Source organism: Phyllostomus hastatus, unplaced genomic scaffold (assembly GCF_019186645.2).
Source record: "Phyllostomus hastatus isolate PE091 unplaced genomic scaffold, TTU_PhHast_1.1 phas_scaffold_501, whole genome shotgun sequence".
Classification (NCBI taxonomy): domain Eukaryota; kingdom Metazoa; phylum Chordata; class Mammalia; order Chiroptera; family Phyllostomidae; genus Phyllostomus; species Phyllostomus hastatus.
The window spans coordinates 51,773,976-51,793,651 of record NW_025334033.1 but is presented as its reverse complement, the minus strand read 5'-3'; the positions used below and the strand labels follow the sequence as shown (position 1 = coordinate 51,793,651).

Genomic DNA, 19,676 nt, shown 5'->3' with positions numbered 1-19,676 from the left:
CTCATAAAAAAAACTCACTCTTTATGGCCTGACTGTTTTGTGATGCCATCCTTTCTCTGTCACTGGGGCCACGCTGATATGCAGGTGCAATAAACTGAGGTCGGTCCCTCGCACACAGTCAGAGGAGCGCCTGTCCTTTCGTAGACTGTGAGTAGAGAATCAACCTTTCACCAGAGCATGAGCTCCGTGATAGCAAGGGTTTTGAGTCCGTCGTTATATTTTGGTATGCATTGTTTGGAGTACAAAGTATCAAACCATAAGACAACTTAACTTGCGACCATTTCTTATAAGAACGTGAAAGTGATTTATTCCTTGAAAATCTTGGTGGATCATGCGCTTCTGAAAACCAAGTCAATGAAGGCAAGGGGCATACATTTAGAAAGAATTTTCTTTTAATGCTAGCTTTTAGGTATCTGAGAGCTAGACCCTCTGGGAAGTCACTGACTAAGATCACACAACAGAAAGGGTAAATACTACAGCAGAGACGTTTGTGGAGAAACACTCACATGGAAGAATGGCAGAACTGCTTCAGCACCACTCCACAGTAAAGCCAATGTCACGGCTTCAGAACATTTCTTCCCCGAGAGCAGACTCCCCAAGAACCATCCAAGCCATGGTGGTGTTGGCCAACTTTGGTAAACTGTGTTCCTACTATTTCCCATCGACCTTACTATTGCCATTATTACTGAGAGAAGGAAGATGCCAGTACTTGGGAAAGTCCCATCTTGAATTACCTGGTGCCGGGCTCGACTCTGGTCCAGAAGTTGCCGGGACTGAAGTTTCTGTTGCTCGAGCTGCTGCAGAGCGAAGTGGAGCTGGTAGCTGCCTGCGGTGGGGTGGTACTTGTGCTGGGGGGCCACGCCGGTGGCCCTGCTGTACGCATTGTTCTCCACCTCTCCCTCCCAGGCAAAGCCCCCGATCTGGAGGCTCCTAGAGGGAGAAGAAAGCAGATTTCTTAGAGTGGTTCTGTGAACGAATTAAAAAATATAGAAGTATTTCAGGTATTTTTCCTTTATAGAACTAAACACAGTTTGAATTACAAACCTATTTGTGTGCTAAATCATCTGACTCGCCCACTAAACTGTGCGCACAAAGACAGGGTCTGCTCTGCTCTCCATTCTGTCTGTAGCTCTCACAGGCCTGGCGCGTGGCCAGCGCTCAATAAATGTCTGCTGAATGTTAAATAATTAAAATCGCAATTTCACTTTCCTCAACAAAATATTAACCAACCTGATTCAACAATACCTTAAAAAGATAATACACTATGATTAAGTGGGATTTATTCCAGGGATGCAAGGCTGGCACAATATCTGCCAATCAATAAACATGATTCACCACATAAACAAAGTGAGGAATAAAAACCACAAGAGCATATCAGATGATGCAGAAAAAGCATTAGATAAAATCCAGAACTCATTTATGATAAAAAACCTCTCCACAAAGTGGGACTAGAGATAACACACCTCAGTGTAATGAAGACCATGTATGGCAAACCCACAGCCAACACCACACCCAATGGGCAAAAACTATAAGCACTTCCCTTAAGACTGGGAATAAGACAGGGGTGTCTGCTTTCACCATTCTTATTCAACATGGTACTGGAAGTCCTAGTCACAGCTATCAGACAGGAAGAAATAAAAGGCATCCAAATTGGAAAGGAAAAAGTAAAACTGTCATTATTTGCAGATGACATGATACTGTATTATAAAGAGCTCTAAAGATTCCACCAAAAAACTACTGGGACTGATAAGTGAATAGACTAACAGGATGCAAAGTAAATATCCAGAAAGCAGTTGCATTATTTACACCAATAATGAACTATCACAAATGGAAACTAAGAAAACAATCCCATTTACGACTGTATCAAAAATAAATTTAACCAAGGGAGTAAAAGACCTGTACTTGGAAAGTTTTAAGATACTGAAGAAAGAAATTGAAGAAGATACAAATAAGTGGAAATATATATGGTGTTTATGGATAGGATGAATGAGCATGTTAAAATGTCCATACTACCCACATCAATCTATAGATTCATTGCAATTCCTACCAAGATGCCAACAGTGTATTTCACAGAACTAGAATACTCCAAAATTTCATATGGAACCACAAAAGACCCTGAATAGGAATCATGCTACCTGACACCAAAATATACAACAAGGCCATAGTAATCAAAACAGCGTGGCAGTGGGATAAAAACAGACACAGATTAATGGAACAGAAGAGAGAGCCCAGAAACATGCCCACACTTCTATGGTCAATTAAATATTTGACAAAGGGGAGAAGAATATACAATGGGACAAAGATAATCTATTCGATAAACAGTGATAGGAAAACTGGACAGACTTGCAAAAATATGAAACTAGATCTCCTTCTTACACTATACACAAGGATGAATTCAAAATGGATTAAAGACTTAAATGTTAGACTCAAAACTGTAAAAATCCTAGGTGAAAACACAGGCAGGAAAATCTTGGACATTGCTTAGAGCAATGTTTTTCTTTCTGATATATTGCCTTGGGCAAGGGAAACAAAAGAAAAAATAAACAAATGGGTCTGTCAAACTAAAAGGAAACCATCGACCCACCGAACAGGGGAACATGTTCCCAATGATACATCTGGTAAGGATATTTGGGTATTGAAGCTAATATCCAAAATTTATAAAGAGCTTACAAAACTCAACACCAAAAAATCCCCTAAACAATCCAATTAAAAAATGGGTAAAGGACCCAGATAGATGCTTCTCAAAAGGGACATACAGCTGGCCAACAGACATATGAAAAAATGCTCAACATTATTAATTATCAGAAAAATGCAAATTAAAACAACAATGAGACATCACCTCACACCTGTCAGAATGGCCATCATCAATAAATCAACAAATAAATGTTGGTTAGAATGTGAAATGCTGGCGGGAATGCAGACTGGTACAGCTGTGCTGGAAAGCAGTATGGGGTTACCTCAAAAAATTAAAAATAAAAATAGAACTGGTCTTAGAACCCAGAGATTCCACTTCTGGGAATATATCCGGAAAAGACCCAAAACCCTAATTCGCAAGAATATATGCATTCCTATGTTCACTGCAGCATGATTTACAATAGCCAAATTGTGGAAGCATTCTAAGTGCCCATCAGTGATGAGTGGATAAAAAAACCTATGGAACATTTACACAGTGGAAAACTACTCATCTGTAAAAAAAGAAAGATATTTCACCCTTTGTGACAGCATGGACCTGGAGAATATTATGTTAAGTGAAGTAAGCCAGTCAGACAAAGATAAATACCATGTGATTTCCCTTATATGTGGAATCTAATGAACAAAATAAACTAACAAAATAGAAACAGACTCACAGACACAGAGAACAGACAGACTGACAGCTGTCAGAGAGGAAGGAGCTGGAGGGCTGGGTGAAAAGGTGAAGAGGTTAAGCAAAGAAATGAAAACACCAGAGACGACAGTACGGTGGTCACTGGAGGGAAAGGGGGTGGGGGAGGCAGGCGAGGGTAAGCGGGGGTGAGTGGTCATGAAAGGAGGCTTGACTGGGGGGTGAACACACAGTACAAAATACACATGATGTAATATAGAATGTACACCTGGAACCTGTATAATTTTATTAACCAGTGCCACCCCAATAAATTCAATTAAAAATTTTTAAAAGAATAGTAAATTTTATGTCATGTATATTTTACCACAGATTTTTTAAAAAGGTCCCGATATATTTTAGAACAGTCTCATTTGACAGTTCTTCCATTTCCTTAACACTGTTATTCTCTGAACCTTCTTTAGCTTTCCTGTATGTTTTTTTCCTTTTCAAGGTACAGGTATCAGAAAACTGCTCACAGAAGAAACATTAAAATCTCACAGTGAACAACCTTACCCCAAACCCTGGTTAACAGAGCTTACAAAAATGAAAACAGTGCCCAATTTAACAGATGAATACTGATTTAAATCATTGCTCTTCTTTCCTCGGTAAACATCCTTTGGTGGTAGTGTCACTTCAACGGCAGAGATACGGCCATGCAGGGTGAGGTCAGGCAGACTTTCCTGGGTCCTAACGCGCAGCCTGCCTGCCTACTTGGAGCCCGGGTCCCAGTGGCCCCGACAGAGATGGTGGGAAGGCGCACAGCGGGGTGTCTGCTGCGTCCAGGAGCCCAGGCTCCCTTCTTGACCTCCCTCACATCCTGGTCAGTTCAGGTCTCTGCTTTGGTCTTCCTGCCTCTCCAAGAGATTTCCAAATATGCAGCAGTTAAGAGAAAGTCTGTGCAATGTATTGTGAAATTCGTGGACAAAGGGCTCTGTACTCACATAATCTCACTGCTTATGTGCCACACCCTTTGGCCAGCTCCTCCCACAGTGTGGTTCTCGCAGTTCAGTCACATGATCCCACTCTTTCAGCTAATCCTGGAGAACAGCACCCAAAAACCTCGGAGCTTATTTAATAATTTTCTTGAGTATGGCATTTGGTCTTCAGTGATCCCTCTTGAAATGCTTTAATATGCAAACTGTTACACAGTTAAAAAAAATATGATCTTTCCCAAGGTCCTCTGGAGGTATGAAGAACTGTGGCCACCAGTGACTGAATACAAGTATGTTGTGAAATCCACGGATAAAATGCCGACCTTACTCAACAAAGCAAAGCACTCGGCGAGAGTCACACAGGGGTTACAGGGTTAGGAAAAGAGGGGCCAGGGGAGCCTGGTGACTCCTCCATCAGTGGGGGAAGAGATGAGCGGACTGAAGGGTAACTCGCAAGAAGTGCCTGAATGGCTGGGGAGACACCGAGGAGAAGGAGGGGCGAAGGAGAAAGGAATCAGGTACCAACGAAGGGAAGGTTCAAAGCAGAGTGGGCTGACCAGATGAACAAATGAACACAAGGAAAGAGGCAGATGAAACCACAGGAACTGCGAATAACCTTGAGGTTTCCATACCAACGAGGGCAGGAATTTGAATCTAGAGTAAAACTATTATTTATGGCAATGCACCAAAGGTCAGAAAATCCATCGACTGTTCCTCTGCGTCCACTCCTGGCTTGTGAGTTTTTGGCCACGGGGAGCCATAGAGACTCAGGGATTAGATATTAAAGGGATTATGTAACCATGTAGCTTCTATCAGAATTCATCTCGCTGGCTAGCTAGATTGGTTTTATTTCCACAAACCGCTTTAATAACAAATAACCTTAAGACACATTTACTTTAATGTCTTCTCACCATATATTGGATATGAGAGTCGATAACTAGGCCTCCTTATTTGGAGATGAACAGGGACGGATTCTCAGGTGTGTGTATGCAAAGCAGACGCTGGTGGAAGCAAGGGGTAGGCCAGTCAGCGAGAGAAGATCCAATAAGGGACTTTGGATGTGAGGAGGTTTACCCATCCAACTGTACACATATTGAACAGACTGCGACATCATAAACTTCTACAGTGAAAGCTGTTTTTAATCTCATCGGTAACATAAACCCAGCCTCCAAATCACAAGAGGAAGTCCCTCAAGCGAGTTGAAGCGTTCAGCAAAGAGGCAGGAACTTTCACAGCACAACACCGGGTGGGGGCCAGGCCGCTGAGCTGGGTCAGGCCGTGGGGTACGTGCCACAAGTCACTTGCTCGCTCTGAATTACAGCGGGTGTCGCCCGACCGTGGGGTCTCACAATGAAAGTGCAAGCCTTTGGGCTGCACAGTGTGCGAGTGTGTGAGTGACCGGCACAGAGGGGCTGGTGCACTCTCACTGGGGGTTGGCCTGAGGTTCTGTATCTACACACTCCTCTTGAGCATCTAACAGGGTCCTTTGCCACCCAAAAGTCCACCCTGCTTTCTGGAACCTCAGTCCTAAAATTCCATCCCACCCTCTTCAACCTTAATGCATTCTATTTTACTACTCATCCATTTCTACCCCCCACTGAAATGTTAAGATTCATTCAGTCATTCTTCTAAAATTGGGGTTGTAGTCAATTATCCTCTTGGCATTTACTCTTTCCACAATACTAAAATATATTACTGTACATATTCCCTGTATATAACTTCTAATAGCTTTACATTATTTCTAGAATGCAGTACACAGGGCCAAGTAAGTTAGCTACGGCAGTGTTTAACATTTGATTCAAAATCAGAGATTCGAAGTGAACCAGGCTGTACTTCGCCTTGACCACACACGAAGCCAACAGGCAACACCATGGTAAGTGTTTCTGACTACCACGTTCTCATTAGCATATTCATCCAGCATGTCCTCTTACTTTCTGTGTTACACTATTTCTCGCCATTACTGCCTTTCTGGAGGACAACCCCAGCTTCTGGCCAATGCACAGTACTACAGAGCTACGCTTCTCCCTTTGCCTTAATACCGGTCCAGCCCATGGACTTGGTTCTAAGGAACTTGGAGGCAATGTGTAAAATGCACTGGTCTTTAGCAAAGCAAAATTTGCCCAGCAGGCTGTTGCACTCAATGTAAAGAAATGCTTTCAGGGTCAAGATTTCCTGGGGGTGATGTGATGTTACAAGAATGCAGGGTAGGGATGAGGCAGAGGAATGTGACAGTTGTACAAAGGATGATTCTGCGGTCTAGCCTCCTCCACCCAATCCCAGCAAAACTGGAGCTACCATGTGCAGGGACCCCCACATGCACAGGGTGTTGGGGAGTGCGTGGGTATGCTTTCAGTTGTCTTACTAATGGCTTTGGGGGGGTGCGGTTTACTGACATTTAATAGGTGGAGGTCAAGGATACTACATGTCTAGAAATGCAAGGACGATCCCCATACTAGGAAAAATGTGTGCTGCTCAAAATGCCAATGGTGCTAGCCCTGGCCGGGTAGCTCAGTTAGAGTGATTGTATTGGTGTCCCAGTACACAAAGGGTGCAGGTTCGAACCTCAGTCAGGGCACATACAAGAATCAACCAATGAATGGAACAACAAAGTGTTATTTCTCTCTCTTTCACTCTTCTTAAGATCAATAAATTTTTAAAAAGAAAGTGTCTTGGCTGTTGTGGCTCAGTGGATTGAGTACCAGCCTGCAAACCAAGAGGTTGCTGGTTCGATTCCCAGTCAGGGAACATGCCTGCACTGCAGGCCAGGTCCCCAGCTAAGGGAGGCAACCAGTGGATGTTTCCCTCACGCATGGATGTTTCTCTCCCTCTCCTTCTCTCTGCCTCCCCCTTTCCAAAAATAAATACATAAAGCTTTTAAAAAATGCCAATGGTGCTTCTAATGAAAAACACCGTAAGAACATGAAGGAAGTGCCTTCTTCTGAAGGGAATCTTACTATTTCTTCACAACAAAGAATAGACACCCATTTCCAAGGCACTTTATAGACTGTGTAGCTGTTTAAGGACAGCAGAGGCTACACTGTATTCATCTGTATTCTCAACCTTAAAGAAAGCAGTCACAACACACAGTGAGTGCTGCAAAGGCACTAGGCATGCTGAGAGCCCTAGACGACAGAGGGTTCCCACGAGCAGCACAGGGCAGCGCTGGCCGGAATAAGAAAGCTACACGATCAGAGAGGCACTGCATAATGCGGTGGGGATATCCCTTGGCTTTGTGGGTATTTCCTTGGCTTTGGGGGTATTAACAGATAATACGGAAACCCACTACTAACAAGTCTTAAGACTTGCTGTTGGTAACTGGCGACTGGGAACAGGGGTAGCCAGCCAAACAAAACCTGCACCCGAAATGACTGAGGTGGAATGAGTTAGATGGACCTGCCAAGAGACTTTAGGCTCATGGTGAGAATTTTGGTGCTGGAATGTGATTTTAAAATGATCTCTGAAAATGCTGGTGCCAAAGACTAAAATTTATTTTTTACCATACTTCAATTTGCTAGTTGAGATAAGATTATATACTTCTACCTTTTCTGTTTTGAAGCTATGGAGTTATATTGAGATGGTTCTTTTGCAGGAAGAGCTGAAGTACAATAGAGGCAGTGTTAAAGATACAGAAAAGCTCAGAAATTATCTGGAAAAACTATGTGAACTTTTGATGACCTATATGCTAGGTCAAAAACACAGAACTATATGGAATTATAAATTGAAGCTGATCTTTCTACTTGCAAACAGGGCAAAAAGGGCTTAAAAACCTTTAAAAATTTTGTTTATTTGAGAGGCTGAAAGGCTCTTGGGAAAGGATTAAAGAAATAATCCAAGAGAGAAAGCAAAAAGAAATAAAAGGTTTTGGATGCTGGAAAGAAATCAAAACCAACGCAAAAGCTGGGTTAGTGACAGAATTCTGGAAGAAGAGCGGAGGCCCAGGCCCCTGGGCCTGGACTACGGGTTCTGAACTGATGACCCTCGGAACAAGAAGCAGCTCAACTCAGTGACCAGGAGCTGGGCTCTAGAACAAGACTGCTAGGTTCAAATCCTGGCTCTGCAACTTAGGGCAACATGACCTCTCCGTGCCTTGGTTTCCTCAGCTCTGAAATGGGAATAAAAATCAATCCCGCCTCTCACAGGGCAGGTCCAGGAATTAAATGTGATGACCCATGTAAAGTAATTGGCACAATGTCTGGCGCACACAATAAATGCTCAATAAATGTGAGCTGCCATTAAAGTTCTTCCAATGGAAAGTGAATCCACACCTTGGGGAAAATGAACAATAAGGACACTAAGGCACAGGTGTGAGCAAATCTGTTACTACTCAAGCCGGAGAATGCCCTGAGCACAGGCAGGGAGCTGGCCCCGGGGGTGGGGAGTGAGGATTTGTTAATAATGCTGATTACCAGGGAGGGTCAGGCAGAGGATAGGAGCTAAGCACTGATGAATGAGGGAGAGTAATCACACCCCTCCTCATGTCCAGTTCTGTTATCAGGAGTGGCTACATCCCCTTTCACCTTTTCAGAATGAAACAAAACAGAAGTAATTTTTTTTAAGAAGCAAAAACAATATATCCTCAATACTGTAATCTGAGAAACACAAAGTGATAGGAAGGCAAAAACCAGAAGTCACCTCGGTCGCCCAACAGCCAAAGCCGGCTCTACACACGCTGCCGACATGTGCACCCCCTCTGCGTGTGCTTCCCTCACACGGGGGCGGGGGGGGGGCAGGGGCGGCGGGGGCGTGCTGCGCTCCCGCCTCTGCAGTCTACTCTTCCTCACCTGACACGTCACGAAAAACTTCTTCCCAAGAGCTAGTAGTGGTTCTTGGTGGTTCGGACTCTGTTGCTGCCTTCTCTTACACTTAAAGCCGACCTAAACCCTTAAGCCTTCGCATGTGAATTTCGGAAATCGAGTGAAGGGCTTTATGTTTTTCCTCACTAAAATCCATGAATTAGACTGTTTAAATCATTACAAATCCTGAGTGTTATCCAAGGTATTCAGTATTCCACCCTGCTCCCTGTCATCTGAAAATAGGATTAGTATGTCTTCTAGAGATATATATATATATAAGCCACTTAGATAAGTATGAATGGATAAATGAATTTTACTGATAAAAATGGTGACCTAGTGAGCCCATGGCAGAGCCCCAGAGATTTAATTTTCAAACGTACACTGATTCATTGTTTGGATTCAGTTGCCTACCCTACTCACCAAATATTTCTAATGATAGTATTATCTTCCTTTTTAGTCCCCTGATCTCCTTTTCACTAAAGGAATCCTGACACAAACAGCAGGACAGTGTTACTGGAGGGAAAGGGAGGTGGGGCGGATGTATGGTGGTGGAAGGAGACTTGACTTGGGGTGGTGAACACAATACAATACACAGATGATGTATTATAAAGCTGTACACCTGAAATCTATATAACTTTATTAAGCAATGTCACCTCAATACATTCAGTAAAAACTTCTTATAAAATAGGTTAGAATAAAATGAGCGCTCAATAAAAATAAATAAATAAATAAATAAAGTGGTTCTACCATGAAGGGAAATGAGGGCTGGTCTAGCATGACTTAATTTTCTCGTGAATCAGCGCTAGGCTTGTATGATTCCTCTTCCCTTCTCTCTGGGCTGCCAAATCATCGCTTCGCTAATCTGTTAGAGTTTGGCCTGAAACTGACATCTCAATTACCAGTTTGTACATTCAGCATCTAATTTATTTCTGTCTCTTCCCTTCCTCTCCCACTGTATAAGCATCCTCACTGCACATTAAATCACACACTGAATCACAATCACAAAGACTAGAACCATAAATCACAAAGTAGTAATCATAAGAACTGCTCCTCTTTGGATATAGTGATTCAATTATTAACTAGAGAAAATAAGACTGATTCAATAGCTTGGCTCTTGCGAGTTTCATTTTCCTTGAGGGATAATGGGCTCAGATAGGACGAAGATCTGCCCTAAACTAAGAACCTAAATAAGGATGAGACTGTTTCTCAGTGTGCCCCTGAAAAAGGGCACCTGTCACCAACTGTTTATACACATCTTTACAGAAGAGCAGAAAGTGGAAGTGGGACAACAAATTACAATCAACAGAAGCCCCCGCCATCAAAAAAGGATGCGAGAATCAAGAGACTAAGAACATGAGTAGAATCCAAATAAGATATATAATTTGAAATATAAAATCACAAGCAATTGAGAGGGGAGCTTTTTGATTATGCAGTTGGTAAGTGGAGATACAGGAAGGAAAAGAAGCAGTAGTGATCACTAGAAAAAGTCTATGGGGAATATTTTGGCTAACTACTTTGATTTTATTCAATATTGTGTGACAATAACGTAAATTTGGGAAGAACACCCTGAGCTATCAGGTCAAAAAGCCAAGATCTGATACACCTGTCCTTCAAAAGTACCGTGAGATCCCAGTCAGCTGGACATGACAATGGACAAAGAATGTGAACCAGACTTCTGCTGTCTCCAAACTTGTACCACTCCATGACTGATGGAGAAAACAAAGACAAAGTAGGATTTCTCAGTACATCTGGCAAAAACCCCAGGGGCAAGCTTTATGGAACACAAAGCTAGACGTAAAACCAAACCTTCCCAAAGGTGAAGTTCAGAGCACTGTTCTGGAAGGCAACTTAGGATTCTGGGAGCCAGCCAATTATGTAGATGGAGACTCCTCAGTCCTTCACCTATTAGCAATCTGGGTCTGAAAAGACAGAGTGCTCCTCAGCCCATTAACAAAAAATGTCTTTGATCTAGCTCTTTACTTTGGCATAACCAGCATACCACATGAAGCCTCAAAATATGAACTAAAAAAGGAGTGAGCAAAGAGTGACCTTTAAGAAAGCCAAGAGAGAACTCCCTGACACCAGTTCATTCAACAGGGAAGACAGAGTCCAGCCAGGCAGGATTTTTACCCGAGGCTGCCCGATGCCCTCGGGACAACACTGCAGGTACACACGAGCACAGCTGGCCCTTGTAAAACGGCCCGCAGCACCTGGCGCCCTCAGCCCGCAGAGACAAGCTAAGAAAAGCTCTGAAAGTGAAAGTTAATGCGCAGATTGTTTAGGGCGGCTGACAGGCCGGTTTCCAACTACTTTTACATGGAATGAAGCTGGGTTCAAACCTCGTGCACACACACAGCTTGTGAGTATCACAAACTTAGAATTCCTGCCTCATCGCATCGGTTAGGCCCCTCTTTCCCCAGGAAGCCGAACTGCAGGCACCCTGGAGCAGCCGGTCTGCAGCTTGTGTGGCTGCAGGGACCCGTCTCTGCCCGCTGTCTTTCACTGGCCCAGGGAGCCGGGAGACAACTCCAAAAATACCACCTTTCTTTCTTTCTCTCTCTCTTTGTTTTTGTAACAACCTTCTCCACTTGTCATTTTTCTTTTCTTTATAAAGACTTTTCTTAATATAAAATAGGAAAATTACAAGAAAAAATATTTTTAAAAAAGCCATTGGATCCAAGGAGGGGACACACAGTGCGCACTGGCGGTCAAGCCTTTTTCCTACTGCTGGGTGTGTGTTACGTTCAATGTAGACCCTCTGGAACAAACTTTCACTGTACCAGGAACTGGCCTCTCCACCCCCACGTCCACAGCACGGCTACAAAGGCACACGCTTCTGTTATATCAAGACAAGGCTACTCAAGTTTGCTGTCCTCAAGATTTACTAGAGGGGCTTAGTTCAAAGTCACAGCTGTCGTGAAACACAGGCACCTGCCTCTGTCGGATACAGTCCGACTGTTCTCCTAGTCCTCGGCTGTCTGCACTGAGTCATCAGCCCCAGGAGAGGACAGTCATTTTCAAAGTGCAGTCCCTGGGCCAACAGCATAGCATCACCTGGGTAGTTGTTAAAAATAAAAATAATTGAGCCTCACCCCAGACCTACTGGAACCAGAAACTCTGGGCTTGGGCCCAGCGATCATGTTTTAACAAGCCCGTCAGGTGCTTCGGACACACACCACCGAGAATCACCGCCGAGCGGTTAAGAGCATGGGCCCCGTGACCACACGTTTGGGTTGGAATCCTGACTGCCACCCATTCACCAGCGTGTCATCCTGGGCAAGCCAGTTCATTTCTCTGTGCGTAGCTCCCTCATCTGTAAAATGAGGATGACAACTGCACTCGCCTCACTGATTAGCTGTGAGCATTAAGTCAGCTAACGCACGTAAAGCTTGGGGAACGGCTGCTGGCGCATGGTAAACGCCAGCTACTAAATGGGACGAAGCACAAGAAGCATTTAGGGCCTGGTATGCTGTAAGCACCACGGGCTTCTCTTAGCCACTGTCATTTCCTATCTGTGATCTTATTTTTGAGGTTCAATGGGACATAACTTGCATTTCTCACGGATCAGCAGGCAATCCATTTTCTTATATGGCCAGTCCTGTCCAGTTGGTATAGAGAAGCTAATTGGCTTTGTATGAATGCGATAAGAGTAGAAATATACCATTTGTGTTTTAGGAACTGAATCAACAAAAATCCTTTACCTCTCAGAGCTCTAAATACAGACACTGCAGTTGCCGATGAAGAGATGTATGATTCATCTCTGAATCTGGCTATGACCCGACTCCCCAGGCTCGGAGCCCGCAAATGGCCAGGAGACTAAAAGGGACATCTTTCATCATCTCTCCTTTACATCCCTTCCATGAATCACGGCTCTCTTCTACTCCTAATCTTAGCCAGAAGACTGAGGAGGGACGGCTCCCTTCTAAACTACCGGAGCTGTGGAATGGTGTGTTTGTTAGATCATAGCTCAAACCAGAGGTCACGTTTACAGGACACACTGACAAGCAGCTGTGTGACCAGGACATTGTGAGAAACCCAAGAGGACCAACACTCCACAGTCTCTATCCCCTAGAGTGACGAGGGTTCCCTGTATGGAATTACCCACCATGTAAATCTGTCCGACCTGCTGGGTCAAATCTGTGAAAGTAAGTTATAGCCAGAAGAGTCAGCACACAAAGCAAGCAGAAATTTAACCCAAGTTGTAAACACAAGCCATATACTCATAGTTAGCTTCTTCAGCCTCTTGATGTGCTCTGCCCACACACGAAGCATGGTATTGACGTCTGGTGAAAGTGAAAAACTGTCAGATTCATAAACTACAGCAGAGATATTTGGAATGCTGAACTACATATTGCCCCAGCTACTCAATTTTTCCTCACTTTTGTTCACAGATTGTTTCTTTTATTCCATCGATGAGTTCATTTTCAGAAATATTCCTGCCTTCCCTTTGCACACCATCATCATTGATAAACAGGTCTAGACCAGCCTGAGGTGCCACTGTGAAGAGACTGGTACTGACTTTCCTCTCCCTATAAGAAGAGAAGTTAAACTAACGAACAGAGCACGAGCTTCCCCATCAGAAAGAGCTGGACCCAAATGGTAACGTATCTAAGGCTATTTCATCATCTGCACTCGAGGGTGACCAAGACCTACATTACAGCCCTGTTTTAGGAAATAAACAGGGTCAGTCATACAAAGCACAGGATCTGGCACGAACTAGAGACACAATAAATGTTATTCCCTCACCATTCCTTGCCTTTCTCTCTTTAACAAATAGCAAAATAGAACCTTATCACGTCAACATGAGGGAGAGATACTTCCAAATTAATAACAAATTGGAAGACATATTAAGAAAATGTGTTGGTAGTAAAGAAGAAAAAGTCACCCATAGTCCCATTCTGCAACCAAAGTAGTTGGTATGTTTCATCCTGGTCTTATTCTAGTACATTGTGATTATGTTATCCAGCATTTAATACAGCCACAATATATGGGTATATTTCATTTATGTATTTGAAAATATGTATATCTTTTAAAGAAAAAACTCCTGCTACTCCCCAAACTCTGTGTGTCTCTGTACTGAGAAGAGGACACTGGCTTTTGAGAACAAGAGGGAGGGCGTAGCGTTCTGTCGGAGAAATCCAAGGAGTCTTCAAAGTGGAGGCAGCCTCAGGAGAGGTCCCCCATTTGGCAGCTGGAAAGGATCCTCCAGGTAGAAAGACGAGCATATAAAAGAGCACGCAACGAATCCAGTGTGGCCAAATGGTGGGGGTGGTGGAGGATGGAGAGATGCCGGTAGCTGGCAGTACATGGATCTCTCATATTTGCTGAAATAAACATTTTACTGCTCAAAACTGCCATCTAAGCAAAGCACAGCACAGCAGCTATAATGGGAATTAGTAATGTGCTCATAATGAAGCTATTCATACAATAAAAAAGCCAAAAAGACCTAAGGTCTGGGGAAAGCAGAGGGCATGAGTGAGTGTGGCTTAGGAGAGCCACGCACAGAGAAACCAACTGCCATTAGCGTGAAGGCTTTCTGAATGCCTGCTCACGTTACACTGCCTTACCATGGTTAGCCTTCACAGCCACGCCGCAAGGCAGATACTACCACTGTTCTACTGTGCAGATGAGGGAACCGAGGCTTAGGTTAAATAACGTAGGTCTAGTTCTACACACAGAGTAAGTGAAAGAGCTGCTTCAGAACCGAAGTCTGCACAATTCCAAAGTTACAAGGAAGAACAGAAGATCAGAAACTAAAATAGTCCTCACTAAAGATTTTCTAACAAACTATTATTGCTAGATGCCTTTGTTTTGGGAATACTAAAATCTCCCGAGACCCACATGACTATGGTCAAGTGAGTTTTGACGAAGCTGGAAACAGCAACACAGCGGAGAGACGGCCCCGTTTAAGCCATTTGCTTGTCGACAAATGGGGCTGCGATCACTGTACCATGTCCATGGCCAAAAAGAAATTAACTTCAACCTAACCTCATGCTTCTTCTCTTTAAAGATTTTTTAAAGATTTATTTATTTATCCTTAGAGAGAGGGGAAGGGAGAAAGACAGGGAGAGAAACACGGATGTGAGAGAGAAGCTTGGATTGGTTGCCCCCAACTAGGGACCTGGCCCGCCGTCTAGGCCCGTGCCCTGACTGGGAATTGAACTGGCGACCTTCGGTTTGTGGGACAATGCCCAACCCACTGAGCCATACCAGGCTTGGCGAACCCTATACTTCTTACAAAAATTAATTCAACATGGACCATGGACTTAAACATAAAACATAAAACATAAAACTACAAAATCATCCCAAAGGTGACTTTTAAAATCATCTGAAACAAAAGAGATGTTTCGGTTTTCACTGTAGGCACTGAGAGGGCAATGATGAAGACAGAGACAAGGGGGTGCCAGGCGGTGTGCTAAACGTTTTCCAGGCTTTAGCCACCTAAACCTGGACCGGTCTGAGAAGGCAGAGCCTGACGTCACAGAGGAGACCGCCGAGGTGAAGTGTGGCCAGGCTAGCGGCAGGGTCTGAGCGCTGGTCCACTCTGCAGTGCCGCCTGCCCCGTCGCTGCCACCGCTCCACCCTGCGGGCTGCGCCTCTGAGATGATATTTCACACACAAAAGTAAGATCCTTCTTTCTAATGCATGAGAGACGTTTAAAGGTGCCTGAACGAAGTTCGAATCTAGATGGAAGTGAAGAGCCAGCTGAACCAGGAACTTAATTCATTCCTTCACCCCTTTTCATTCTCTCTCCGTAGATAAATGGCTAGACCAAGAGGCAAGTGCCTGTCCTTGACCACCTGGAAGCCCTAAGCTCCGCCCACAGTGGCAGGTGTGGGCTTGCCAGAGACACCAAGGTCGGAGCGTCCAGAGGAGAACACGTACTCCCACCTGAGAGGACTTCAGACCCCACCGAGGGCTTTCATCTAGTGGGGCAGTGCTGGTGGAGAGGGACTGTCACATGGGGGCTCTCGTCTCCTTTTAAGTTTCCCTTTAGACAGTGAGGGGAGAACGTAACATCACTCCAACCTGGTAAGCTATCGGTCAAGCAGGCTGCTCACTGTGCAGTATGAAGGCCTAACACAGAAAGGGAAATTTAGGCACACTGTGAGGTGTTTTAGCAGTTGTTCCCTTTTGTTCTAGTACTTGTGTCCACCTCACTTCTTTTTGTGCTGACGGCAGGGGGACACAGAAATTTTCTGTGCACCAAGACCTCCTCAAAGCTGACTGGAAGGAACTGTCCAGGTACGGAAGGGTTAAGGCGTGGCCTGGGCTGTTGGCTCTCCACTCCTATCACTTTGAAAAGCCGCTGGGTTTACAGGAAGAGTGTGAGAATGTTGCAGCTTTCCCAGCCAACATTTGGTTCCCATTACCGTGAATAATCTCTCCCCTCCCTCCTGCCCCCAGCTCCCACCCTTTTTCTACTTTTTCCACATTTTATATTAAAAGTACATCAAACACTTTTCTTCCTTTTTAATATTTTCCTTAAGCTTCCTTCACTCTATCTGCTGGGCTCTGTGACTTTTCTGGTTATTCATTACTTAGGGAGGAGAAGGGTCAGACTCCTTGGATAAAATCAGTCAAAAACAGAACCGAGAGAGAGCAGCACCTCAGCCGTGTGGGGGAAGCAGCTGACTCACAGGGATTCTTTCTAGGCTTCATGGCTATTGAGAACCCTTTACCTTCCTGCTCCTTGGCCCCATCTCAGCTGTAGTCCTGCCCTGACACAAAGCATCCCTAAATGTATCTGAAGACAGGGTCTATTCCTAATTTCATCAGCAGCCCACACAGAAGCGAGTGTGTAAGAAAGGGTAAGTGATACTCCAGAGGCGCAGAGAGAATGATCAATGGTATGCAACATGGGCAAGGGTGTGGGGAGAAGGGCGCCCTCCAGTTGAAGGGTATGCTGGGATAGCCTTTTTTTAGAGGCTTGTTTGACAGTCTCTATAAAAATTCAAGGTGTACATATCATTTGATACAAAAATTCCACTTCCTGGACTATATCCTGTAGAGATACTTGCACATGTGCACGGAGATTATGTGTACGAGGTATTCACTACAGATGCCTAAATTAGACACAACTCAGTGCTCATTAATAGAATGATAAAAAATAAATGATTATGTGCATTCATACTTGGGAAAACTACACACTGGCTAAAAATATTTAAGTGTACATGAACAAACAAAAAAAAACCATGGAGATATTAGGAAGACAAAAATCACAGAAAAATACATGGCAAAATATACAAATCAACCTTTTTACTGTGCCTGCCTCTGAGGAGGGGACTTTATCTCCTCGTGAACTATATACATGTATTTTTTTACTTCTGTTAATTAGTTTGATGTGGCTTTATGTGTGCATTACTTGTTTATAAAGTATAAACATAAATATTTTAGTCTATAGAAAATGGGAATATATAAAATATATAACTATATATGTATTATTACAATATATTAGTTATTATAATTGCATATTCTTTGTTTTGATTCAGCCCCGTATAAACTGTCTTCACTGGAAGAAGTTTGAGACTCAGAACACTTCTTAACTTTACAATACATACCAAGTCAGAATTAAGAACGCAGCGAGTATAGAGAATTACTACGGGAATCAATCCCCCAGACTCAGACAGAACAACAAAGATGTGCACAACGAGGAGAGAGGAAATGCTGTGCCTAAGAGGCCCCAAAGCTGCCACGGGCACAGTTGTGATAATGAACACAGTGAGCACTGACCAACTAGCAGTCACACTGTGTGAGTACTATCAACTAGCAGTCACAGTGTGTGAGCACTGACCAACTAGCAGTCACACTGTGTGAGCACTATCAACTAGCAGTCACACTGCGTGTCCGCTGCTAGGATAGAAGGGAGGGAAGTGGGCACACGCGTGTGTGTGTGTGTGTGTGTGTGTGCGCGCATGCGGGTGGGGGGGATGTTGGAGTGGTGGCAGAAGGAGGGAGGCAGTCCCAGAATGCTGAACTTCGATCATCTGATAGGAAGTTAATCAATAGTATACAATATGAAAAGCCCCCAAATGGCAGAATAAACATATGATTTTAAAAGGTGAAGGTAAATAACAGAAAAAAAAACAGCTTTAAAAAAAATGTTGAAAGCAGTCATTTCTGGGATATGGAAATTAAAGTTGGGTAGCAGTGAGAAGAGAAAAGGCAATGGATTCCCACTTTCAATATAAACCTTAGAATTACTTAACTTTTAAATCTTCGTAACTGAATTACTGTGGGAGCCAACCATCGATGTGGCCCCCGAAGATGCCCCCCTCTCGGTGTCCACATCCTGCGCGGTCCCCTCCCAAACTGAATGGAGCTGGCATGTTGTAGAAATGACAGTATGTGTGTTTGAAAGACCCAAATGTAAGGGCTAAAACTAGAAGACTCTTAGAAGAAAACATAGGGAAAAGCTTCACAACATTGAATTTGGCAATGATTTCTTGGCTATGACACCAAAGGCACAAGCAGCAAAAGAAAAAGAGAAAAACTGTACTTCATCAAAATTAAAAACTTTTCATGGAGGGTTATCAGTGGGGAGGAAGGAGAATGGGGGAAAAGGTACAGGGAATAAGAAGCATAAATGGTAGGTACAAAATAGACAGGGGGAGGGTAAAAAGAGTACAGGAAATGGAGAAGCCAAAGAACTTACATGTGCGACCCATGGACATGAACTAAGCGGCAGGGCCAGGGGCAGGGGGGATGCTGGAGGGAGGGGCATGCAGGGCGGAGGGGGCTGAAGGGGAGGAAAAAATGGGACAACTGTACCAGCATAATCAATAAAATATACTTAAAAAACTTTTATTCATCAAAGGACACTATCAACAGAGTAAAAAATCAGCCTCCAGAATGGGAGAAAATATTTGCAAATCAAGTATGTGATGAGGGACAAACATTGAAGACCAACAGGCACCTCCCCCGACCTCAGGGCAGAGAGCGTGCTCGCCCAGCCTTCCTAACAGGAGCCCACCGACCACCGAGCGCGCACCGGCACCAGGGTTTCTGTGTGGAGGCTGGTCGGTGGGCTCCTGTTAGGGAGGAGCACCGGCCCAGGCCCCAGCTGCAGCCACCACGCAGCGTATTTACACAGGAAGAATAAAGTGAATTAAGTAAGTTTAAGAAAAAAAGAATGTTCATATGATCCAGCAATTCCACCTTGGGAATAGAACCGGAAAACTGAAAGCAGGAACACGAATAACGACTCATACGCCCATGTCAACAGCACGTTACCGACAAGAGCCCAGAGGGAGGAGCAGCCCCAGTGCCCGTGGACGGATGCCTGGGTGAGAATGCCGTGGCGTGCACACAGTGGGGTCTTACTCAGCCTTAAAAGGGAAGGAAATTCTGACACAGTTACAACATGGATGAGCCCTGAAGATAGGCTAACTAAAACACACCCGCCACAAAAGGACAGCTACCGTACGGTTCCGCTTACGTGAGGCACTTAGAGGAGGCAGATTCCAAGAGAGAAAGTAGACAAGTGGCCGCCGGGGGCTGGGGGACAGGACGTGGAGAGTTCTTTGTGAATGGACACAGACTTCCAGTTTTGCAGGATGGAAAGAGCTCTGGAAGGGGATGGTGGTGATG

General features: G+C 44.2%; 1 protein-coding gene across 8 annotated transcripts in view; it reads right to left on the bottom strand.

Moving 5' to 3' along the window:
* TTLL5 (tubulin tyrosine ligase like 5) overlaps window positions 1–19,676 on the bottom strand; it is a 252,183-nt gene that overhangs the window by 90,763 nt on the left and 141,744 nt on the right. For all 8 annotated transcript variants that reach the window (XM_045822847.1, XM_045822851.1, XM_045822844.1 and 5 more), the window contains one exon: window positions 735–930. In XM_045822847.1, the coding sequence (XP_045678803.1) occupies window positions 735–930 (196 nt within the window). The remainder of the gene's footprint in view (window positions 1–734; window positions 931–19,676) is intronic.